This window comes from Astatotilapia calliptera, chromosome 11, assembly GCF_900246225.1.
Source record: "Astatotilapia calliptera chromosome 11, fAstCal1.2, whole genome shotgun sequence".
Lineage (NCBI taxonomy): Eukaryota > Metazoa > Chordata > Actinopteri > Cichliformes > Cichlidae > Astatotilapia > Astatotilapia calliptera.
The window spans coordinates 14,631,863-14,657,930 of NC_039312.1; the positions used below are offsets into that span (position 1 = coordinate 14,631,863).

The following is a 26,068-nucleotide window of genomic DNA, read 5'->3' on the forward strand; positions in this document are numbered from 1 at the left end:
GGCGCATGAAGAAAGTGGACAGAAGTTTGGGCCCCACGTTCTTATTATTGTACCCTGTGTCTATAATTACAATGTTAACACTGAGCTCTGTAGACCCAAGCAAGCAGGACTGCTACACCAGTGTTTCGGTGGTTATATCAGTGGAAAACTACTCATGCTAGTTTTTCGGTGATGGATCCAGCTCCTTCCTCGTTTTCTCCACCGACGGTGATGCTCAAAATATTGCGTAATGCAGTGGAACAGAAGAAACCAGCACTTGACTTCATAGCAGTTGTCTAATCCAGATAAAATTATCCGTGTAAATCACAAAATTTGTGATTAATTTGTGGTTTACCAGACTATTCAAGGTATAGTAATCTCCCCTGGTTGTCTCCTCCAATGTCTCCCCCCCTCCACTTTCGTCTGTCTGCTACTGACCACTTTTCCAGCCTTCCTCCTGGCAGTACCGAGCATTCACATTCCACAGCTAGGCACTGGAGATTTCTCAAATTCTTCCCAGTGTCACTCACTGGAGAAATGTGGCCTTTAAATTTGGCAAATGCACATCAAGGCACATTGAAAAGTCATATACACTCACAGTCCTGAAAATTGAAAACCTTGAAAATTAGTCATAGTTGTTCTGTAGCCAGTGATTACGACAATTCAGCCCCACACACCCTCCTCCAAATTGTATTGTAACAGGTTAATTGCCTTATTGTGTTGACGGCAGATGCAAATATCCAAATCGGGTATGGGAATCGGCTGCTGAAGGAAAATGATAAATGAAGTGGCCCTTTTCATTACGAAATAAGTCCTCTAAAATCAGTCTGCACTATAAATTGGACTGCCTGTTGCTTCTTTGGGCCAGGTTGTAGGCTTTCCACTGGAGAGGACGGTTCAGTTAAGTAGCTTTGGCCTGAGGTGTGGGCAGATTGAGATCATCGAGGTCAGCCTGCAGGCCGATAACAAGACCGAGCGGAAAACGCAGAACGTCTGAAGTCACAAGGACAGAAAGACATCCAAGAGGTCTGCTCAGATACAACACACACTACTATATTGTCCTTTGCCGAGTGATTTTCCAGCTCCTTTTAAAAGTCAGCTGTAAATCATCGAGTCAGTTACATAAACCGAAACCAAAAAGTAATAATAATTTGTCATTAATCTTAACTGTTTTTATGTTTTGCTTTTCACATCAGCTCTCTTCTAACTATTAAATATGTTCATGTTTTTCTTTTCTTTTTTACTTTTATCTTTTCAGAACTTTTATCGGCTTTGTTAACTTTTGAAGTGTTGGCAACTTTTTTTTGACTGCACGTCATGGAGTTCAGTCAGAATTGTTATGTCCTCCTTCGTACTGAAGCTAGAAATTTTTTTTATTTTTAATTATTTATTTATTTGTTTTTCATAGTCTGACGGCAACTTGGATTCTCAGAACGTTTTGTGGCAGGAAGCAAACTCCAAAGATAGATTTGTTTGGTTGAAACGCACGTTTTTGAGATGTGCTATTAGCCTCTTGTGCAGACAAATATACAAATCTTTGCTCCTTTTTAAAGCATTGTTACCATTTAAGCCATCCAAAGACAGAAGGATAGTTCCTTTTTGCTGAGCTATTATTGGCTGTAGACACTGTGGTGCTTGTCTTGCATTATGCTGACAGCTCATGACCCAAACTTTGAATCTCAAAGGAAAAGGAAGCTCTATAACCTGTTTTGTGTATAAATAATATTAAGCGTAACTTTTTTTTCAAGGCTCTCGGCCAGTAGGTGGTTTTAAGCATTTTGTGTAAATTTCCACGGTTGATCTCGGTGGATTTAGCCTGTCTCTTTGTGTTGTGTGTTTTAATATAATCCCAGACTCTGACTACTTGTTGCTGCTAAAGATGATTCTTTTTGACTGTGGCTGGATGCTTGGACTTGGTGTTAGGCTATAAAACAAAGAGAGTACATTTAAGACTAATCAGCTGCCTCTTCAGTGGTATTGTGTATCTCATATAAAAGATGTCAGAACATATTAGAACATGCCTGTTCTGTGGCATGTAGTGAAGCATTGTTATATGATAACAAGATTATTTTTAAAAGAAAAAGCTGCTAAAGTTAAAAAAAGATGAAACCATTGCTGTCATGTAAATGCTACACATCTTTGAGGAAGGCTGCACGTTTGAAAAACATCTTCAGACCATTTCTGCAGTTTTTATGTCCAGTAGCAGTTGACAAAAAATTAATTCTTTCAAGAAAATGATGATGAGGCTCACATTGTCTACAACACAACAAAAAGAGAGAATAGATTTAGGGCAGATTTTTTTTTTCTTTGTGTGTAGAGTGTTGATGTGAGCCAGATGTCATGGCCACTGAGATGCTCTTGTGCTCCTGTAGGAATGTCACTGGGACACATTAAGCCAACATCCTTTTGTGGAAGTGTGTGAAGCACTGAAGCAGGAGTTCTTCTTTTTGTTGATTAATCCTGTTTTATTTTTGCCTTGTAGCAGCTTTCAAGATTTCTGCCATCACCAGGTTTGCAGAGTATTTTTTTAATTGCTTTTTATTGTTGTCTATGTATCTGTTCAATTTTATGGAAAAAAATGGAATGAGGCATCTTTCCCTCCATTATTCAGTGATGTGTCTGGAAGTTTCTTTGGTCACATTATTTGTTAAGAAGGTCTGACTCTTGATAACATTATACTCATTTAGTCCTGAAGGTATTTTGTTGTAGTAGTAGTACCAGTAGTAATTGTAGTAGTAAGTCACAAGCTAAAAGTGGCAGTTTTTATTTAGAGCACAATAAAAGTTGAATGTCTCTACTGGGCTGTTTCCTTGGCAAACTATAGTCTAACACAAACTTGCACTGCAGCATATCCTATACTGCCCCAATGAAAAAAGAAAGATTGAAACTATGATTTTTTTTTTTTAAACTGCTTAAAGCACATTAGTGTATGGGATACATGACAGTCTGCTTTTTAGTTGGACTTTTGGTATAAACTGTTTTGATTTAGCAGGTTTTTTTATGCTTTGATAAGAACTGGGGTGTGAAATCAAAATAATACAATTTGTTAATCATCTTATTAGCATTATTTCTCTGAAATGAGTCTCCCTCAGTACTCGGCTATTGCCATTACAAACTTTGCAGCACTGATGTCTCACAGCAAGACGGTTGTGGGTTTGAACCTTGTTGTCTGTGAAGGTTCTCAGTCATCCAGGTCATCGTAGTCAAAGGAGCTTGCAAAGAAAAGCGTCTGGACTTCTTTAAGTTACTTGAAGACGTCTCACCTCTCATCCGAGAAGCTTCTTCAGTTCTGAGGTCAAATGGTGGAGAGTCCCAGATATAAACCTAGTGGGAGTAACCCCCCACAGAGGGACAAAAGGACCCCCTGATGATCCTCTAATCGCCTGAGCCAAGGTGTGAAACTGGGTGTGGGTCCCAATCAGCCAGAGTTTCGGGTGCGTTCATTGTGAAACCTGGCCCCACCTTATCATGCGAATTCCTGAGATCAGATGGCCCAGGATGTGAGTGGGCGTTAAGGCGTCTGGGAAGGGATCTCAAAACTGGATTATAGATGGCAGAGAGTTGGTGTCGTAAACCCCCGCCTCTGTTCAAAGATGGTCGCTCACAGTGGACATAGATGGCTTCTTTCACTCCTCTTTCAAACCATCTGTCCTCTCTGTCCAAAATGTGAACATTGGCATCCTCGAAAGAGTGACCTTTATCCTTAAGATGCAGATGGACAGCTGTGGAGGTGGCTCTTCTGTGTTGTGCCATGCGCTTGTGAAGTGGCTGTTTGGTCTCTCCAATGTAGAGGTCTGGGTATTCCAACAACAACCTTGTTGTTGGCTTTGATGTTTTTCTGTGGACTTTTCTCCTTGTGCATTTATGTCCGTACACTTGCATATTAGGTTCATCAGTGATTCTAAATTTACCCTATCTGTGGTTGTAAGTGTGAATGGTTCTCTGTCTTTGTGTTAACCACCATGATGGTGGTATACCAGCATATCATCTTGGATATGCTCCAGCACACGATTTAACCCTCCACACTACTATAAACGGGATAAAATGGACGGATGCTTTAAACCGCTTTAAAGGAAACCCATTTTAAAGGACAACATGCACAACACCTCTACTTACTGCAGTTAGCAGACTTTCATTTATAGTTTTTAACCCTCATCCTACCAACATATTTAACATAAATGGATTATCAAGAATAATTTCCTTAAAGAAGCAATCATAAAATTTGCACGTTTTGTAAAATTAAAATCTGTACTTTTCTGTGATACAGCTTGCAGCTATTATTGACAGTACAATCCATATTATAATTATTATTACTTTCTTCTCGGCTTGGGGCCTGCAGCGTAGGAGCATCAGTTCTCCTTCTTATGAATGACATGACTCGGGCATGCCCCAGCTGCCTCGGATAGATCTGGTGACATCAGTCCAAAGTTCTGATAACTTTAATTCTGGGAAGCTCCCCTTATAGAAGATGAATGCAGCAATTGAATCGTTCTCATTTAAAATTAATGATATGACATTTTAATTTAGAACCCATGGCAAACATTAACTGGATAAACAGCTCCATTTAGTAGTAAAATTGCATATTGGGAAATTCCCCTCGGAACCCCAAAACATTTGTATTTTTAAGAGTAGAAATGGAAAACAACAATGTGACATCATTTGGAACAAATTCTTTGACAAAGAAAAAATATTGGAATGAAAAAGGAAAAAAATCCCTCTGAGGTATGACTAAAAATATATCTCCTGGGTATAATCTGTAACTAATCATCCAATAGTCTTCAGTGTCACCACATCAGTTGTTTGGTTTATAAATTTTTTTTTTTACTGATTTATTTTCCTTTTTTAAGCCTTTATTTGACAGCGCAGCGCAGAAAGTAGACAGGAAAGCAGGAAGAGAGTGGCGTGCACATCCAGGGCCAACTCAAACCCGGGTCCCTGCAGTGGCCTTTGATACATGGGTTGCCCGCTCAACAAGGAGATGTGTAGCAGTGCCCCTGGTCTACTACACAGCACAGAAGATTTGCATTAAAACATTATAGAGCCCAAAGTTATGCTTTCAAAGTGCTTGTTTTGTCCCAACATTTCCATCCCAATTTGTAATATTGTAAAAACAGAGAAGTGTACTACATCCTTGTGTTGGAGAAGCTCCAATCTGAGAGCATTTGTGGTCTTGGCTCGAAACAGATTGGTTCCCTTTCCAGGTTACTTTTCTTTCAAAAGATTCTTGACTAATCACTTTTAATAAAATAGCTGTTGTATGAGCCTTGACAGACCCAAGCATTGTGAGCTTTGAACTGGTAGTGTTTATATCCTTTGGGGCCACATTATGCTTCACTGTTTGGTACCATTGTTCTGTCCACCACCTGCAGTATCGGTTGTAGTCTTAATGCCGAACAAGCTGCCTTGTGTAGTGTTGTCACTGCAGACTACAGCGTTGTCCTGGCTCTGACTTTGTGTTAAACATGCTTTCCTGCCCAAGTCAAAAATTCCAGCCAGTTTGTCTCAAACTCTATATAATTTCAGTTTATACAGGTTATCCTGCTGAGAAAGAACCCTACTTACAAGACGTTGTTGAGATGTTACATCCACAGAAAACCACCCCTGTGTTATGTTATACATTACTTTATAGGGCTCTTAAAAATGGTTGATTGATTTTTTTACTACCATACTGTCTGCTTATACACGCGTCAGCCTGTGGGATGCTCACAGAGAGCTGTCATCAAGTTGAAGTGTGCGCAGTCATGTGAGTGTGTGTGTGTGTGAACACTGACACACACAGTCAGCGGTACAGCGTGGTTACAGGGCAGAAAGGTAGAGTGAGTATGTGTGTCTGTGTGTGCACGTCAGGGAGTAATTGAGTTGAATTGGTTTTAATGGGTCTTTATGGGATGTTTGGAGTTATTTCTGTCTGAGGTCTCCTCTGGCGTCCTGGCTCCTCTGAAGGATGGCTTGGCCCTCTGCCCAGCATCGAGGCAGTTCTACACGTTCTCCTCTGTTGTTTCGTTGTTGCGCTCCCTCGCCCTCTCTCTTTCTTCCTCTCTTCTTCTCCCCTGGTGCTCACTTTCCCTCTCTCGGTCATGACAGAGAGCAAGTGATTTTGCGGCACCAGAAAGCGAACGAGTGTTTGTGTTTTCCTCCCGCCCTGCCTCCCCCTCAGAGTTGCGATTTTTAACGGTGGCCCCCTTTTCGCCGAGCACTCACCCCTCTCCGCTAATCGCTGAGCGCCACTTTAAAGGCCCCAGCGAGCAGTCGAGCCTCGTCCCGACTCTCATTTGTCACAGAGATCACATGGTGGCGCATGAGTTAGGACCCTGTGGTGGCGGCGCAATTACAGGGTCGGCGGAAGGGAGCAAAGCCAGCGGATCCAGTGGCAAGGACGACTCCTCGGTGGCGGCACTGAGCTAAACTTTCTGTTCCTGTCTTTTTGATGGACGGCCTGAGGAAAGAGGAGGCACATTATATGGGAAGACGGGGAGTTACTTATAGTGTGTGTGTGTGTGTGTGTGTGTGTGTGTGTGTGTGTGTGTGTAGGCATACAGTGAAAGCACAGCACATTTTGTTTTTGTCATCGCCACTCTTTTTAAATTATTCTCAGCCAATTTAGTGGCGCAAAAAAAAATAAAGATCCAACAAATAAGTGTTGGCAACGACTTCTGGAAACATTCTCACATGTGTTTTGAGAACTTTGAAGGCACATTATGTGATTCTGCACCAGTCAAACCACATCCCAGTTTAGCTCCAAGTATGGACTGTTTTTATTCACTTCTGCCTGAACACTCTCCTTTTAGAATGAGTTACTGCTCTGTGATAACTACATACTGTATAAATATGCTACTGTCTTTTTAGATGTCTTCTTTCTGCTTAATGTAAATGTAAATGAATCAAATCTGATTAAGTAGTGTGTGGTACATAATTTATAATTATGTGTGTGTATTTGTTCACGTCTTTGTGGCCCCCACCGTGTGTGTGTGTGTGTATGTATGTCTCTGTGTGTGTTTGAGTTTATGTGCCATGGGAGAGTGACAGTTCTGACCTTAGCCTCTGAGGCCATGCCAGGTCATTGGCCGCCAGCCTCAGAGTGGTGAGGCCACATACTGGGGTGAGCGCTGCGACTGAGAAAACAGGCTTCATGAAAACAGAGTAGGATAAATAGATGGTTTGAAGGCTGGATCGTGGGAGGAATGAAGAAAAAAAAAAAGATGGGTGACGAGAATGAGACAGACCGACCACAGCACAGAGGAGCAAGAGTCAGGAAGGAGCCTGGTGGAGGAAAAGGCAAATCCTTGTAGCGAGGATGGAGAAAATGCTGAAGATGGGCTCCATGCTGCTCATTAGGTTTGGGTGTGTATGGGAATGGCAGCAAACATGACATTTCCTCTGCAGCCAGCGGAACGACTCCGGCATCAAATAACAGCCCTGCTGCACAATGAGTAGTAAAGCTGTAGCCACCAGAGCTGTCGCCCAGCCCAACTACCACCAGCCACCATGAGCCAGGAGCCTTCACTTTGACTCAGGGCCAGGGCAGGGAGCAGGATGTAACAAACAAGCTTCATACAGATTTGAGACTCTGGCTTGGTAGCTGCATCAAGCATCCAGTTAACTAGACAGGGATACCTGAGCACTGCATTTATTTATTTATTTAATTATTTTATTTTTTATTTTATTTTTTCCAAATTGAGTCTTTAACCTAAAGGGAAACTACTGTCAGTGACCAAGCTGGCACTTAAATCAAGCATGGCCCTGGGTGTGTATCCTTGTTTGGACGTGTAATTATTGTCTGGGAAAATTCTCATAGTAAATGACAAGTTTACTGATTTATAGCACAACTTAAAGTTTGTTGGTTTTTCTCAGAAGCCAGACTGTTTAAGGACAGATTCAGAGTTTAATCAGTCCGAGAATGTTGTGCAATAGAACAAATTAAAGATGAAGCAGATCAACATTTTTAAAAAGACTAATACATTAAAACCACTGCACATAATCATTTGAATGTATTCCATTTGTTGTTGTTTTTTCATCATTCACCACCCTATAAAATAGATTTTCACAATTAAGTTTTGTTTTGAATGCACTCTTCTTCACCAGAACAAGATCTCCTCTAAACACAAATGTGCTTAAAACAACAGGTTTAAGAACATTTTCGGTCTCCGTTCCGAACTCGTGTTTTCAACTTGCCTTTTCTCACTTCCACTCTCATCCTCCCAATTAATATTGCTGCAGTCTTCTGTTCTTCTGCTTTTATTTTGGTAAGTAAAGGCTCTTTGATTCAGTAGATATGAGCCGCAGAGTAATAAACCCATCAGGCACGTGTCCATGATGTAATCATAACAAAGGGATCCCCCTGCCAGAATGTCTTCCTGAGGTTATATTGAAAGATTCATGACATGTTTAACAGTCTTTTGCACACTGAAGACATATAATTTCTTGCATTGGACACATCTAACTGGTCATCTTCTTACAGTGTCTGATGTATTTCCCCTGGCTCCACAGCTGTCTTGAAAGTAGCAGCTTTGCTCCCAGTTTTACCGACATGGAAGGTGGCTGTTATGGGCAAATAAGAGGACAGGACGAGTTTAGAGAAAAGGGTCAAACCGCATGATGAGAGTGCATGGTTCTGTCTCCTGAAAGCCCTTCCAGCAACCGGAAGCAACCAAGTTAAAGGCCACAGCCACAATTACTGTGTTGGTGCGCTGCAACAGGGTCCTGTCAGAGATGTAAAAAAAACAACTGAGTTTGTGTGTGTGTCCTCCTTTTTTTATTTTATTTTAAATGTAATGTAATTGAACCTCTGGTGGTGAGGTGAGGTGAATGACTCTGACAGCTGAGGTGTAAATCCAGCCATGGATAGGCTGGAATAAGACTACCAAACCAATTACATTTGGCCTTCTGTAGATGCTGAATAGAGTATATTGAAAGACAGAGGGGAAAATTTGTTAATAGTAGGTCCTTATAGACATGAATAAAATGGTTCTTGTGTTTTATTTTTCCTTCTTTAACAGACGTTGGTGGATGACTGGTTGGGCTATCTTTGTCCCAGATTGAAATGTATATAATGGATTATCTTAAAATCTTGTCCATGGTCCCCCGAGGATAAATCCTGAGGACTGGAAACTAAGTTAGAATTTGACTATGTTTTAGTCACTAACAGGGTGGCTCAAGGGATGTTGTCAGTCTAAAAGACACGTCTGTGTCCAGACTGGAAAAAAAACATAAAGGGAGCAGGTCACTGTTAAATTTCGTACGGATGATGTGATCGTCTGTTTTTTTTCTCCACTGACACAGTGAAGCTGGTTTAGATTCAAATCTATAGACTGTTATTAAATGGAGTAATTCCTAAAAGACTTTGGTGATTCCCTTTCTTTTTCTGTAGCAAAATTATCCATTTTGTTTGACCTGGAATTGGTTTACTACCAAAGTACTTGTAAAACTAATGACATTCCCAGCATGGGCTGCTTGTGTTTGCTCCTACACGTTTCTTTTGCCAGTACAGTAAAATGCAAGAGTAAGACAACAGGAAGCCTTTTACTGCCACCCTTGCTCTGCACCAAATGAAACAACTTAAATACAGCAAATGCAAAGCCAAGTCTCATATTCAGGAACTAACCCAAGGCAAGGTTGCAGTTTGAACAAGATATAGCCTGATCATATCCAGCATAGGCATGTATCAATTCAAACTCATACATCAGTCAGTCAATGCAGTCAGCAACAGGGTACCAAAACGTTTCTTGGTTTTAATCTGTCGGTGCAGCTTTGACTGTTTCTCTTAAATGCAGTAACTTCAACCCATCTTATAAATTGCATTAACTACTGTAGCAGCACACCGGCTGCCACTTAGCTGCCCCAGACATTACTGCATTTTGCCATTTTCCAAACATATTGTCATATTGTGCGCTGGCATCCAGCACAGCTTCTAAAGTAGCTCTAACTAACTTAGCTTATGCCAGCTAGCTGACACACTGCCAGTAACTGTCTCTGTGCATTTAAGCTGCATGGGTTTTGCACAAGTCTATTAAATAGGTCACAAGTTTTTTTGTTTTTTTTTCCCTGAGCCTCTAGTGTCTGAAATTCTATCCCACGATATTGTATAAACAGTGGCAGGCTCCTTTTGTGTCATAAGCATCTGAAGAATGCACTGGTGCAGCGAGTACTATGAGGGGTGTTCCCTCGGGGACATGGCCCACAAGAGGGGATCGATCAAGGCGATGCTGGCGTCACAGTGTAAATTGGAACTTATGTTAGCATTGTCTTCGTGGGTGTGTGTTTGCATAAGCTGAGCAATGGGTTCACCATCGGGGCGGGGAAAAAGATTGGACAGCGGCTCTGTTTATTCACCAGACCTGGATGAGTCATTTCGCCAAGGCAATGCTGACAGCAACATGTCACATCAAGACATCGCCCAGCTCTCAGCTCCTCGCTTGATTCCTCCTTCTAGTGTAGATCGCCAACTGTTGTTATTGTCTTCCAGTGCTGTTATTAACTTCCACATTCCTGAGCATAGTGTCATATCATCAGTGAATTTTGCACACTGAACTCATTTACCTCAGCTGGTTATGGATTGCTAAAAACAGCACTCAGCCTCAGTGAATTGACTTGAAATTAGGTTTCTACTGTGTTAAGTTTAACTTCTATAAGCCCAGCCTGCAACACAATATTTCCAGTGTACCCTGTGGCATGTTGACATTAGTGACACAGCCCTGACTCATTTAGCCTCCAATAAGTGAGTGATAGTGGCACAAGTTTGCCACGGTTATTTAGTCCTTCACAGCCAAAACCCCGGACCTCAGCAATGTAAACATTGCCTCTGTGCGTGTATGTGAATCCCAGGCTTAACTTACAGTGCCGTATGGACATGTGATGCTTATTTTCAGCAGGTTATTTGGTTACAACGGCTGTTTGGTTTGTGGTTTTTAAGGATGGAAAAGTATGTGATGTTCTCCCAGCCATGCCTAAATGAAGAGCGTATTGTGCGGTACAGTTATTTCAGTGGAAAACAAATGCACAGAGCCCATGAGTGGAAACGCTGGTCATATACACTGCTCAAAAGCACTAAAGGAACACTTTGAAAAAACATCAGATCTTAGTGTTGGGAGCAAAAAATCATGCTAAATATCTATACTGATACGGACTGGGTAATGTGTTAAGAATGAAAGCTTGCCACATCATTGGTTGATCAATTACATTTCTATCAATCAACAGTGCTAAATTCAACGACACCCCAAAAATCAAAGTGAAAAGATGACACAGGAGGTCAGTCTTTTTTGCCAAAATTTAATTGCAGGATCTCCAAATGGTACTCAGAAGTTTGTAAGGCCCCCCACATGCTTGTATGCATGCCTGACAATGTCGTAGGTGCAACCTAGCAGCGAAACATAATGTTCCAGAGGTGTGCCGTTAGATTTAGTTCAGTGGAGTTCAGGGGCCAGTCAATGGTATCAGTTCCTTCATCCTTCAGGAACTGCCTGCATACTCCTAACATGAGGCCGGGCATTGTGGTGCACTAGTGAGAAATCGGGACCCATGGCACCAGAGTAGGGTGTGACAATAAGTTCAAATATTTCATCTCAACACCTAATGATTGTCAGGGTGCAGTTTTCTGTGCATTGCTCTATGGATATGCCTCCCCAGATCATCACTGACCCAGCACCAAATCAGTCTTGCTGAATGGTCTTACAGGCAGTACATCTGTCACATGTGCTCAGAGTGAACCTGCTTTTATATGTGAGAGCATGGGGCACCAGTGGTGGCGCTGCCAGTTCTGGTATTTTATTGCAAATGCCAATCGAGCTGCACAGTAAGGACAGGGCCCACATTGACACCACTGTCCTGCTATAGATCATTTTGTATTTCTGGCAGTGCTCATCCTGTACCTCCTTGCAGAAAGGAGCAGATACCGCTCCTGCTGATGGGTTCAGGACCTTCCTCGGCCCTGTCCAGCTCTCCTAGAGTAACTGCCCGTCTCCTGGAATCTCCTCCATGCTCTTGAGATTGTGTGTCTTAACACCAAAGCAGCTGAAACTGAATAATAGCCCCCTCTGCTACTTCACTGACCAGATCAATATCCCACAAGTTGAATTGACTTGATAATATACTATTATTAAAAAGTGTTCTAATTTTTTTGATTACTCTTCTTGTAACTCCATGAAAGTTGCACATCTTAAAACAATGCTGGCAAAAAATATGCTCAACACTGGTATCAGAGGTGTTTTTCTTAACTTTATTGATGGAAACAAACTGGTGAGGGTAAAAGAAAAGGCTTGCTGAAGTTGCAGAGAACAGACATAGCTTTGGTCTGGACAAGTGGCAAGTGGATAAGATTATAGTATAGTACTGGTTTTATGTTGTGGTAGATAACGGGTGGAGCAGAGGCATCCTTGTGCAGTAATGTCAGGTTTCAGAAAACCCAAATGCAAATGCCTGAGAGGCTGAGACCTCTAATGTCCATGATTGTCCCATTGGCCCAGTGTACCAGCCTAAATCAGCCCTCCAGCTCGTACGGTTGTGTCATATCCATTTTATAAATGCACTCACACACATGCACAGTGAGGGAAGGAAGCAGATATAGCTGACCACAGCAGGCCGCATGTGAATCGTTCTGACTCTGTAACACCAGTCTCCCTGCCCACATACAGCTGAAGGAGTAGCACCTCCAGTAGTTAAGCTTTCACCTCTACACAGTGTCTCACACATCCAAAAATCACACAGTTATTAAACTGCCTGCATGAGTTTAACTCTTCATTTAGTGTTGTAGATTTTCGATGGAACTTTTCATTTTGGAAGTGTTCTCAGTCATAATCCTACATATCTGCCATCTATAAGGCTTGTTCAAGTTTAGAGATGGCTCACTGATTTATTTATGTGTTTTTTGTTTTTCAGTCGGTGGTCAAAACAGGACGCTTGCTTATCAGTCATGAGGCACCGGTAACAGGAGGCTTTGCTTCTGAAATCAGCTCTACAGTACAGGTGAGTGGAGGCCATGAGTGTATGCATTCATGCATGTCACTGATTGTGTGTCCATGCTGATAGTGTGCTATAGTTGACTTTTATTTGACAATCTGTCTCCCAGGGGTAGATATAAAACTCCTAAAAACTTCTAACTGATTTCCCCAGAGCTGTGGTTTTGAAAACTGAGAGGCCTGCCTCCGAGCTGGGTTTACAGTAGAGCTGAGAAGAGGCACCGATCTTTGCACCATGAAGCAAAGATTATGAGTAAGGTCAAAGGAGAGGTGCTTGCCAGCTAATCTGGCTGCTAACCAGCACGCTCAGCAGCTGGAGCTACAGCAGTGGCTTTGACACACAGCTCACAGAGGCAATCAATTAAGGCACTTTAGAAACCTCTAGTGCTTCACCACTGCAGTTTGCATCAGAAATGATATTCCTTCTATGAGTCAACAGAAACTCAGACATATTCTCTAGCCCGAGTGAAAATTAATCTCCATAAAATAGCTTAGAATGGATAAAGAGACATTTCCTATGTCAAAGAGATTCACTGATAAATGTGGACTGCTAATAGTTGACTCTGTATTTCTAGAGGAACTATGCTGCCAGTCATTGTGCGGTAAAATATAATCATGGTTGGCTTGAATGTTGAATGTGCAGTTGTGTTGATGTGATTTCCCGAAAAATGAGCATATATAGAATTAATTCAAAATCAATTTTGTCAGATGTGCATAAATATATCTTATACTTTATAGTGCCAATGGCAGTATGATTTTTTTTTTTTAACTTATAAACCACTATAACATACACCAGAAAAATTGCTCCACCAACCTGGCTAGGAGAGATTCGTGAACTACACACCCAGGCATGGTTTCAAGAGAGGTACACTCTTGGCTCAATCTTCAAACTGATCAATCACACACTCTGTGTTTATATATCACTTTTTATTTGATTATTAGTTATTAATCTCTGGCACTCTTCCACAGTGTGTCTTTGTCCTGTCTTCCTCCCCTCACCTAAAGATTGTGCCATTGTATTAACACACCTGAATGTTCCAGACTACCAAAACGTTATAGAGGTGGTCACACTTGCTGATCTTCACTTAGTCAAATTAATTTGGTCAGCTATTTGCATTCGTAATTCTTATAAAACACTTTAAATGCTAACTAGTGTTAGTGTTTGTCCTCTCTTCCTACCCAGCCATGTGCCACATGGCCACCCCTCCCTGAGCCTAGTTCTGCCAGAGGTTTCTTCCTGTTAAAAGGGAGGTTTTCCTTCCCACTGTCACCAAATCTTGCTCATCGGGGAGTAGTTTGATTGTTGGGGTTTTCTCTCTAGTATTGTTGGGTCTTTACCTGATAATATAAAGCTATAGTTCTTGTAATTTGGTACTATATAAATAACTTTCAACTGATTTCACTGAAGCTTGATTCATATATCCACCCCTACTCCAAAAAAGTTCCAGACTCTTAAAGATATCCTCAGGGATCCCATGTGGATCCTCCAGCAAACAGAGCTAACTGATTACTTAAAATTCCTGATATTGTGGGATTTCACAAAATAATAAAGCAAACTTCCAGCTCTGGCATATAGTCAGCTCATTTGGAACTTTCTTCTGTCAGTGTCACAAGTGATTCAGTTGCTTCAGTAACATTTAATGCGTCTTTTAAAATCTAGCCCACAGCTAACTCACAGACTGAGCGGCATGATTATATTTCTTGCTGGCATCCACTTTAGTACTATATCAACTACAGTTCCCAAACTTGGAGCATTATCAGCTTAGATAGCAGTAGAAACGTAGGAGTAACATGGGCAGAATCTATTAATATTAACTTTTTGTTTGACATTGTTTGGTTCTCCTTAAGTATATTGGAATTTCCATTTTTTTGCTTGGAACCTGTGGGCATACAGGCCAAGACATCAAACCGTTCAATCAAATTTTAATAAACACTGTTCACTGAACATATAAATTAACCACTGATATGACATGATAGCATATACAACATTTTTAACCTGATTTCTAATTTGGCCCATCTCCCATTTCATGTTCTCAGGTATGCCCAGACAGCTTCCAGCACAGCTGCTGTTCTAACTACTTGCACTGGTGCCCTTTGTGGGCTGTTTCCTGGAACATTATCTCGCCTCCTATTAGGGCTGCACGATTTTGCATAAAATGAGAATCACGATTTTTTTGGCTTAGAATTGAGATCACGATTTTCTCACGATTTTCTTTTCCAGTATAAATATTTATTGCGCTTATTAACTGCACATCAACTTCGTAACAGTTGAGACTGAACATAAAAACAATAAATAAACATCAAAACAACAAATGTCTCACGTTTTGTTGTTGCCGCAAAATGTTGTACTGCTTGAAATTCCGTCTCCACCGTTGCTCGACACTGCGTGTATAGAGCAGGTAGTGCAACAATAGAAAAATAGTTGCGGGACGGCACTGTGTAGCGTTTGTCTAGGGTGTTGATCATTTTCCTAAATCCCTCGTTTTGCACAGTGTTGATGGGAGCCATATCTTTGGTCAGGTGATAAGTGATAGCCTCCGTAATTTCTTTGTGCCTGCGGGAGTTTGACGGGTATAGGGAAGCGCTGTATAAGGTTCCCGTTATTGATGTTTGGGTGGTTGACCGGGACGGATTTTCTCCTGTCACTTTCTCGTCATCCCTGACGTGCTCTCTGTTGTTTTTTCCCTGATAATTTTAGCATCACACGGCACAGCTTCTGTATCACGTGGTATAAGGCTCCGCCCTTGTCATTTGTTGAGCAGGAAGAGTGAGCACTTATTTTCATGCAGATTACGTCCCGGATCAAAATGCGGTACAATCGTCGTCGTCTTTTTTTTTTTTTTTAAATCGTTGTCATTTGGAAATGAGATCGCACATAAGTATATATCGAGATCGCAATTTTCTAACGATTAATCGTGCAGCCCTACCTCCTATACAGTAATAACAATTTTGGCACAAGAGTGTAAACAAAATAGACTAAAACTCAGCAAAAATACTGTTAGCTGCACAGATAATACGATGCTACTCATCTAAGGGTTGTGAATCCAGCTGAGCTGTCTGCTCGTATTGGATTTCTGAAATATTGCTTGCTGCTGGTAATGCAAAAGGTCTGCACACCGTAACCACAACATGCCAGAGACAGTCGATGCCAAATTCTGAGCTAAGTACGATGCATGACTAAATGAAAAGCCCTCCCTTTCCCTTCATCCTAATTGCATCTACTCTTGTGTTCTGGGGTAATTATCTTCAGTGTGTGGGGTGTTTTCTCTCTCTGAGACACTCACTGTAGCAGCGACTAGCACTCCCATCTAGATGAGCAATTAGTGTCTTAACAAATGACACATCTCCCCTTTTATGACCACCTCCTCAAAAGTCATCAGCCTAATTGTATGCATGACACACTATGCATTACCTGGAGCAGTTTCCTTGTTAATGCTCGTGAGTTGGAGCTGTCAAATGAAAAAATCGATCCCATGCTCATTTACTGTCAGTCAGATGTTGCCTTCTCCCCCTCCCCTGTTTGCTAGGGCTTAAATGGCCAGTGAGTCATCCACCTCATTCCCATGTTTTCACATTGTGTACAGATGATGTAAACTGTTGGTGTATTCACTGATTGCATCGATCTGCAGTTTTTGCCTGGCCTCGGGAGATTTGGATGCTCTTGTCGGAAAATAAATCTTTACGGTTGCTGATTGTTGTACTTCAACAGGATGCAACTTGACCGACTGGCATCTGTTGCACTCTTAAAACCATGAATTATATCAAAGATATCCCTTCATCAGAGAGAACGTAATGGGCTCGTTGAAGATCTTCTAAAAGGCAGTCTCACTAAAAAAAAAAAAGTGTGATGGCTTTACAACAAGCCATTCCGCTTAAAAATAAATGAGCACAGCGCCATTGACACTTTAAAGACTGCAGCCAGTTACAAGCCCGTGGCATGACAGTATAATAAACGATCGGCATTACCTAGCGCAGCATGTCAAACTTTGCCTTGTGCCGGAGTGATCCAGATGTACTTGCCTGGCTACATGACAGCACCTTTCTCAGCTCTGCTTGACAGTTTTGACCAAAAACATGCTTGTATGTTGCCTAAAAGGGCTGTGAGTCATGATTCGAGCTGAACTCATGTGTTCAGCAGATTTGTAAAGGAAAAGGTGACACACTTTCAGATTTAGCTTGGTCAGGTAGAAGAATCAAACCTGCAATTATATCAGACTAGTCACTAGTTGTAGGGATGTTGTGCCACGTTAAGCATGGTCCTTTTTTTTGCCAGAACATTGAGTTTGTTTTCCTTCCACTCGCTCACCACTGAGGTTTCCTCAGTTCTAATGTGTTTTTACTAGAAATATTTGTTCTTCGCACACAGTGTTAATCCGTCTTTGTTTGACGCAGCTTGAAAAGTCACAAAGCGATTGGTTTGTTGTAACTTTTGTTGCTCACTTGAATGCAGAGTAAATGCTGTCATGTGTGTTCCCTTTGAGTTGTAAAATAAAATGGCCATTTAAATGTGATTGTGCAGTCCCACTCAGCTTTGATAATAATAAGAATAATAAATAAAGCTTCTAAAAATACAGCTTTTAGGGAGATTGTGAGTCAGAGGTCCCCGTCAACAACAATAACATCCTGGAGAGTTTCTGAATATTGGAGACAGATTAGTGGTATTGTGGAAAATCGAGGTCCTAACATATACCACAGTTCTTTGTTTACTTGTGTGGTCTCGCAACTGTGAAATCAAGTGAAGAAAAAGATACGCTGGTTGTCAGTAAAGCTTGTATAGTCTGGACTTAGTTGCCTGGGAGCACTGTTTAAACTAAAGTCTGTTATTTTGAAGACAGCGTGGATTCAACTACTATCTACTTCAGACTTTTGGGCTCTTACAGAAAGATCCTCAGATGGAGTCGATCTTCTGTTTTGTGTTATGAACAGAAGAGTGTTTGGTAGGACTTGGCAAGTTTCCTTTATCAGGCTTTGGATCTCACCGCCATGATTTAATGATGTGTCATGTTGGCCCTTTTCGAAGTGTTTTACTGATGTCTGGATCAGACGCAGTAGGGCAGAAAGATGAGGCTCAGGACAATGCTTTTGTGGACCTCAGGGATGCACAGAGAGAAATGGTGAATCATCCTACAAAAGCGTTGCAGACATGACTAAAGTAGCTTCAGGTTCCAAAAAAGTACTTGCTTTGGCTGATCATTTGAAAATAATAAAATGCTGCATAATTGTGACCACGCTGGACGACAATAGCTCTTGGCAGCTTCAAGCAATTAGACTGGAGTGTACTTAACATAACCTATGTAGGGTATCAAATATGGTAGTTTTCTAACTTATGCTTGGTGTTCTCCAGTTTCTGCTTCACTCTCTAACCACAAATGACATTGCACTGAGTCATGTGGCACTGTCACGGTGGGGGTTTAACAGTTATTCACTGGCCCCTTTGATTCCCTGCTTATTGTTCCACTGCTAGTGGTTTCGATTATTCTTGTGTAATTAAACCTAACAGAATCAAACATCCAGCTTAGGATGTCCTGTTGAGTTGTGGTCCTCTGCTATGATACAATTCAAAAGCTGGCGTCTCCACTCTGGCCCACTTGTTATTAGCCGAGGATGAAGGCCTTGCCATCTCCTGCCATAAATGCCTTCTAAATCAGAATCAGGTTCCTGGTTGCCGGTCAGACGCATCTGAATGAGAAGCAGCCCAAGGCCCTGGGCGCTGTTCTCCACAGTGGTAGGCCCCCCGCCTCCAACTTGTCGTTCTCCATCAGGGGATACACTAAACTGCCTTTAAAGTTCAATGTGTAAACAAGAAAGCTCCTTCAGGAGATTTGATTGGATACATGTAGTGCACTGGCTAAGAAGGTCTCCTTCCGCTCATTATCATCACTTGCTTAACAGCAGGAAGCCCACACCAGGCCAGTAATGTAAGTTAATGGCTTACCTATATGAAATAAAACCAGAAGTCTAAAGCAACAGCAGCCGCAACAATTCGCAGATAAAGAAGCTGACTGATGACAGATGAAATCTTTTTTTTTTCTTTTTAAAAAAAATGTTATTTATAGTTGGCATTTTTCATGATCCAATCTATTTATTTTCTCTAGCGGCCTCACTGTATAGTTGTTCTTATTGTTAGAAGAACTGCAATTCCCACACATATTGTTCTCACACCCACTAACTTTAGAAAGAGGCCTCCGTTTTTTTTCTTTACAGTGGATCCTTTCTGAGCTCAATGGTTTTTCCACAGGTCTAATATCAACAGTACAACAACAAAACAATGTCACATTCACAGCTCTGACACGAAAGCCTTTCTGTTGTATTTCTTAGTTTTATTTCATTTCTTCTTTGCTGCACATCCGATAAGTAGCAACTTGCCTTATCATTAACTCAGCATAACACGATGAACTATCTGTGCTTTACTTTGCAAACTTATTCAAAACATTAAATTGACTTTGCATAGCATCAGCTTACAATTACTATGCGAGTAAAGATCAGAACAGAGATGTTGCATACATGCTGTATCTGTCCTTCCATCTCATTATCATTGGGAGAGCTTTAAAAACACGTTTAGAAGTCATGAACTTAACACTAACTGAAATCTAGCCGGTTTGGCTTGGGACTTTCTTAACTGATATAGCATGTGATATTGGCTCTTTTCTACCCCTGTCTGACTGCAACCTCCAATCTGCGGGTGTTTCTGACAATCTAAATATCATCATTTTGATTCTAAGCCCCCGCTGTGTAGTATTTTTAAATCCTGCACCACTGCAGGACTCGAGCTTTTTTGCAACTGCCCTGTTGACATATTTTTATTCTGACATTTAAGTATATTACATATAATGATGCACCTCTCATAAGATAAACACAGATTTAAATGAAATCTGAGATGCATGGCCGTCCCCCATCCAGCTGGGATGGCAGGCAGTCAAACTGCTGTACTTTTCTCCCACTTCCAGTAGATGTATTTAAAGGAGATTACAGCTCTGATCCAGACAAAAAGACCAAACTCCCTGGTACCGTCTGACTAGTTTTCTGTAGTCGGACAGGGAATAGATCTCAATGTTGTAATCTCAGTGGACAAGGGTCATCACATTGTTGCTTCCACTAATACCCTGAGATGAAGAGAAAGCATCATGTGGTGTGGTATTTTTCCCCTCTTCAGTCTTCAACAGAAATTCATCATTTTCACCTTGGACAAAAGCTCATTCACTACATATCCTGCTGTCAAATGAATACTGTAAAAAAGCAGGGCTTTGCAGTCAAGGCTGCACAGGAGCAAAAAGACTGATCCAGATCCAACAAAATACAATCTTATTATGAGTGCCAGAGCTTTGCTCCAGGCTGTCTATTCAAGCACACTCCTGTTCAACGCTGAGATTTGACATTACAAAGTTTACAGGTTTTTCAGTAAATGAGTATGAGAGCCACAGTTATCTGCTAATAAAAGCCATTAATGGTGTTTAAATTCTATGTGCAAGGCTAAAGAACTAGTCTTTTAATTCATCTGCATCTCCAAAGAAACAGCCCAGATTCCAAGAAGCTGGTATATTTTGTAAAATGTAGATTGAAACTAGAACAAAAAATGAACAAATCACTGAAACTATTCATTTATTTATTTATTTTAAAAAGTAACAGCACAAAAAGAACATATCAGATGCCATCCTTGCAAAATTTTACACACCTTGAAAGCATTTTGGAACTGAGGAGACCAGCTGCTGAACTTTGAAAAGCCAATGTCTGCCCTTTTTTGTCTGATATACAATTTCAGCTGCTCAGCAATTCAAGATCTCTTTTGTTAACCAAATTTTTTAAATTGGTGATAAGTCAGTGCCCGTTGACAGTCTTGGATTGCATACAGAATGTGGATTGGCACTGTCCTGCTTAAATAAGACATTGTCTGTTTAACAGCACATGTTGCTCTAAAAGTTGTAGTCGTCTTCAAGCATCAGTGATGCCTTCACAGATACGGACATTGCATTTCAACGTCATGTCAACAAAATCTAGTTTTTAAATGGTTTACAAATCATCTCATTCTGTGTTAGCAGAGGTAAAACATGTCTGCCGTCTGCAGCAGTTGTACAGTAGCACCACTGTTCAGTGAAAGCTTCAGACTTTACAAAACGGTTCAGAACAAGTGTGTTTTTTCTTCTTTTGTTCCCTCCTACTTCTCACGTTCTCTTTTCAATCTCCTTCATAGACCCTAAGGCCATGGACATTTGTCAGCACATGAAAGTAGCGCGCTCAAGCAAACTTGTAAAGAAATGGAAAAATATCTGCCACAGCCTGTTGGAGCAAATCAGTCACAGGTTATTCTGGAGTTCACAAGAAAAGGAGGAAACAGAACAGTGAAGTGGAAAGGAAGGTTTGTTGAACTAGTTGTCTCCATTCACTGTACATTCATTAAAGCTAATCACAGTAAATTAGCTGGGTGGAGCAGATTGCCAGTTGTAGAGCACTGTGTCCAGATGTTGGACAAATAATGGTGCCAGCAGCAGGGAAAGAAAATACTTTATGGTAAATCAGGTGGAGCTCCCTGTGGGGTTTAGGTTTTAATTTTTACTGTAACCAAAATGAGAGGCCACAATGACCACTAAACAGGTCTTCATTTGCCGATCCGGTCTTCTGATTTTAGGTCTCAGAATAAATGGTCCTTTCTAAACCTATTTCCATGCAAATAGTGATGTTAGAACAAATTTCCAGTAGTTGCATAACTTGTTTGAAGTACAAAAATAAGCTCATATACACTTTTGCAGTCTGTTGGTTTAAAATTTGAAGCCCCAGTTTAAATGGTGAATAAATAAGGTGATAGTCCCCATTCTTTACATTGACCAAGACTGCATGACCCTGCAGTTAAATGAGACTTCTCTGTTGTGATGTACCGCTTCTCTAAATGGAAATAGTTTTAGTAGCTTTGAGAAAGCTTCATGAGTACTTTAGTGGTTTTTTGAGGTTTCTAAAAAGTGTGGTGAAGTTGCAGAGCACAGTAGTGCAGAGCAGCAGTTGGCCTTCACTTGCAGCTCTTGTCTTGTCAAATTAGGAGGAGGAGGAGGGAGAAATACATACATGTATGTATTTCTCCTGGAATGGGGGCCGTTGAATATGACGGGAAAATTAGTTTGTTGGTGTAAATATCATATGATTGGATATTTCTTAGTATTTCATGGTTTATGTGAATCCAGACCATTTGAATAATGTGAAACAGCAATCATCCATCACCACCACAGTCACACTGCTTTTCTGTATGTTCATTAAGAAGTGATGAGAGTACACTCCTCTTTTTTAACTCTTTAAAGTTTGCTGAAACATGACAATTTGTTTTATTAATAAATATTAATTTGCCTATATTTTACTTTGTATCATATCTGCCACATCCAGTTTAAAAAAATATGGCTTAAAAAAGCATTGTGCAATTTAATGGTAATGTGGAAGTGTCAAACTCACAAAAACATATACAAATACACTATATTTTCAAAAGGGTTCACTCGTCTGCCTTCACATTCATATGAACTTGACATCCCATTCCATTTTGATGTCAGCCCTATGCAGTTTTAATAGCTTACACTCTTTTGAGAAGGCCTTCCACAAGGTTTAGGAGTACCAGTCCAGACTTGTTCATTGGATTGCCTAATGGAGAAGCTTGATACATGTCCACTGCGGTGTTGCTATCAGTGTGTGAAGAGTGGGAGAATTGTTGCATTGACAATCCAGCACAATGGGCAGCACATTGAACACATTTTATAAGTGGTCAGAAACTTGTAAATAACTCATGAAAGAATAAAGCTACGTTGAAACCAAGCACACCATTGTTTTTCTTGTGACATTACCAATAAGTTTGATGTGTCACATGGCCCTCTTCCTATTAAAAAAACAAAGGTTGTATCTAAGATGGCCGACTTCTAAATGGCCACCATGGTCACCACCCATCTAGAGGAGTTTGCCCCCTCACATATACTAATGTGCCACAAACAGGACTTTAATATCACCAACCATTCCCATGTTATTGCGGTGTATCCATATAAATGGCCCACCCTGTAGTAATTAAGGGGACTTTTGACACCCCTGGTATCAAAGTCCTATTTGACGGTCGCAGACGTGGATTGGAAACCTCCACTGTACTAACAGGGTGTTCGTGGCTCAAGAGTTGGGAGTTCGCCTTGTAATCAGAAGGTTGCCGGTTCGAGCCCCAGCTTGGACAGTCTCGGTTGTTGTGTCCTTGGGCAAAACACTTCACCCATTGCCTACTGGTGGTGGTGGTGGTCAGAGGTCCAGCAGCCTCGCCTCTGTCAGTGCGCCCCAGGGTGGCTGTGGCTACAATGTAGCTTGCCATCACCAGTGTGTGAATGTGTGTGTGAATGGGGTGATGACTGGATGTGTAAAGCGCTTTGGGGTCCTTAGGGACTAGTAAAGCGCTATACAAATACAGGCCATTTACCATTTAACATCAGCTCCACACACATCAGCAATCTACTGCTGCTGGAGTCGTCTTTCTTTTGTCTTAGTTTCTCTTGTTGCACTTTTACAGGCTGCAAAATCACTGTAGCATAAAAGATCTCCTCATCAAGTCTGACATTCCTCATTCCATAAGAAATGAAGAACATAGTGTGAAACATTCAAGTCCTGCCTTGCCGACTATCAGAGTGCTCCAATGGCAGCCAGTTGATGGGTTCATAATGCAGAATTACATGCATGGCTAGGTTACTGATGGTGTTGGTGACATAAGACAAACAGCAAAGACAACGGCATTCATTCGGTATCAGACTGTAACTTCAGATAATGTTTTGTTGTTGTTTTGTTTTTTTCTTTGAGTTGTTCGCAGCTCAGTTTAATCTGAAAGGTTAATCGGAAAGAGTGCACTTCAGGTCTGTTTCTGCAAATCTGCGCACAGGCTTCCTAGTGTGTTCGTGTAACTCATCAGGGGGTTTGTCCCATTCAGTGTGTTTTGGTCAGCTTCATTCTGCTTTGTCTCCACAGGAAGAGGTCAAAAGCCACTATGGAGACACGAGTCATGGCTTGTTTTGTACTCTGTCCAAATTGTCCCAGTAATACTTTGCTCTGAGCAGTCTGAATGAGCCACGTTAGATCATATTATACATATTAATCAAAGTAAAGTTTGTTTAACTCTCAAATACCATTTTGCTGTTGCCCTAAATTTATCTTTATTACAACGTGTAGTTTGTTTCTCTGCTGTCAGTAGTTCTGTGAATATAAATTTGAAGGCGAGAACAAATCACCAAGGTCAAAGTGCTGAGTTGAGGAAGTACCAGTGATGATGATCTTGCTTTGGTGGAAAAGTCTGAAAGAGATTCATGCCCTCTCAACTGTCAAAAAACCCTTCAAATCAAATACACGCTGTCCATTTCTGAATTTTAGAAATAGTGTTTCTGTCAAATAAAATCATTTTTATTTTACCCACATCTGTTTTATCTGTACTACATGATCAGGAGGAGCACACAATTCATAGCAAAAGTTTTGACGCTATTGCACAGTTAGCTAAAAATGTGCATGTCATGCTCTAGCCTTGATAACAAACTGTGGGTCTGCAAAGAAGATTTGTCGATGTTTTGGTCATTTATCTATACAGCTCATTAAGAAAAGCTGGGATCTTTGCCTTACTGAACATTTTCATTTACGCCATTTAATCTCTTTATATTTGAATCAATAACAGGTTGGCCTCAGTCACATTGCACATCATTTATAAGACTACTGGATTATTGTGGCTTTAAGGTTTCTGCTGGCCTAACCTTTGTCAATCCGTAATTTGACTCAGTGTATGTGTGACACGCAGGAGTAAGACTGTTTTCCATAGTTGTTGCAGTCTGAACATGTTAGCGTTCCTGTCTGAATGAATGATGAATTGCAATAAGAACTAGAAAAATTTGCATTTCCTGCGAAAATGCTGTGTGGATGCCTTAACGCTAAAGATGTCTGCTGAAAAAAGCTGAAAAAGTTGAAAAGCAATAATTAGCAGAAAGAGCAGAATTTTTCAAAGTTATTAATTATCTGCTGAAAAGAGGTGTAGAAGCAGAAGTGCTTGCTGAAGATGGCTGTATGTGTAATGATACACTGGAGAGTGTCAAGAAAGCAGAGTGCATGCAAGCAGGGAACATGTGTAGCAACTGTCACAGGTAGGATTCGAACCTCTGCCAACCTCTGAGTTCTGGTCACAAACAAAGATATGATGAAAATGTGCACTGTGGAGCAGAAGCTCAAATTAGCAGAAAAGAGGTGAAGAGGAAGAACTTTGTTGTGAAATGAGGTAAAGAAACTGAAATGTGTGCTTAAAACAAGTGAAAAAGCTGAACTCTGAAATCCTGCTAAAACAGCAGAAGAGGCTGATATTTTTCAGCTACTCATTGAGCCAAACTGGTTCTCACGTAACTGACAAAAGGTGAAAAAGCTAATGAAAACAGCAGAAGAGGCTGAGATTTGTGCTGATAAGAGGTGAAAATGCTGAACCAATCAGAGGTACTGCTTCTGTCTGCTTCATCAGGCTGTGTACTTGTATGCATTTCTGCCATGGACTGTTAACAAGAATCTGAGGTCCATATTAGAAAAGCTGGTAAAATCATAAAAGTTTGCAGAATTGAAATAAATGATGAATATGAATTACTGGTCTGTGATAGTGTATTAATTTGTAGTGGAAGAAAACATGTGGACAAGGTGGAATTGAACCCATGACCTTTGGGCTTCAGACCCGTATCATTACCAACTGCGCCACTGAGAAGAGAGCGAGCACCTGTAAAACAGGGTGATGAGCAGTCAGAATTAGATCGCGGTAAGAGGCGAAAAACGCCGTTTTTTGGAGTTACAAAACGTTGTGTAACTCAAAAACTAGGTTGGATAGAAGCACAAGTACTGGGTGAATCAGCGGACTTTGGTTTACTTTGACTGCGATTTTCATAGCTCTTTGTAATTCTGTCGCGGAGATATGACGAGAGAAGAAACTGCTTCATTTTCAGAGTTTGAAAACTGAGAGGAGGACAGATTTCCACCCCTCAAACAAACATAATTTATGGCTCAACAGTAAGATGACTGTAAAAACTGCTCCGACCGTGAGTGTCAGCAGTGTCTGAAGATGAATTGACACAAGCCTCATGTCTTAACTTTGCTTTGTTACGGAGATATGACGATTTGAAAATGCCTCTCAT

General features: G+C 41.0%; 1 protein-coding gene across 1 annotated transcript in view; it reads left to right on the top strand.

The window, feature by feature from the left end:
• Nucleotides 1–26,068, top strand: part of bckdhb (branched chain keto acid dehydrogenase E1 subunit beta) — a 76,856-nt gene that overhangs the window by 35,270 nt on the left and 15,518 nt on the right. The window contains exon 9 of the mRNA XM_026186036.1: nucleotides 12,850–12,936. Coding sequence (XP_026041821.1) covers nucleotides 12,850–12,936 — 87 coding nt within the window. The remainder of the gene's footprint in view (nucleotides 1–12,849; nucleotides 12,937–26,068) is intronic.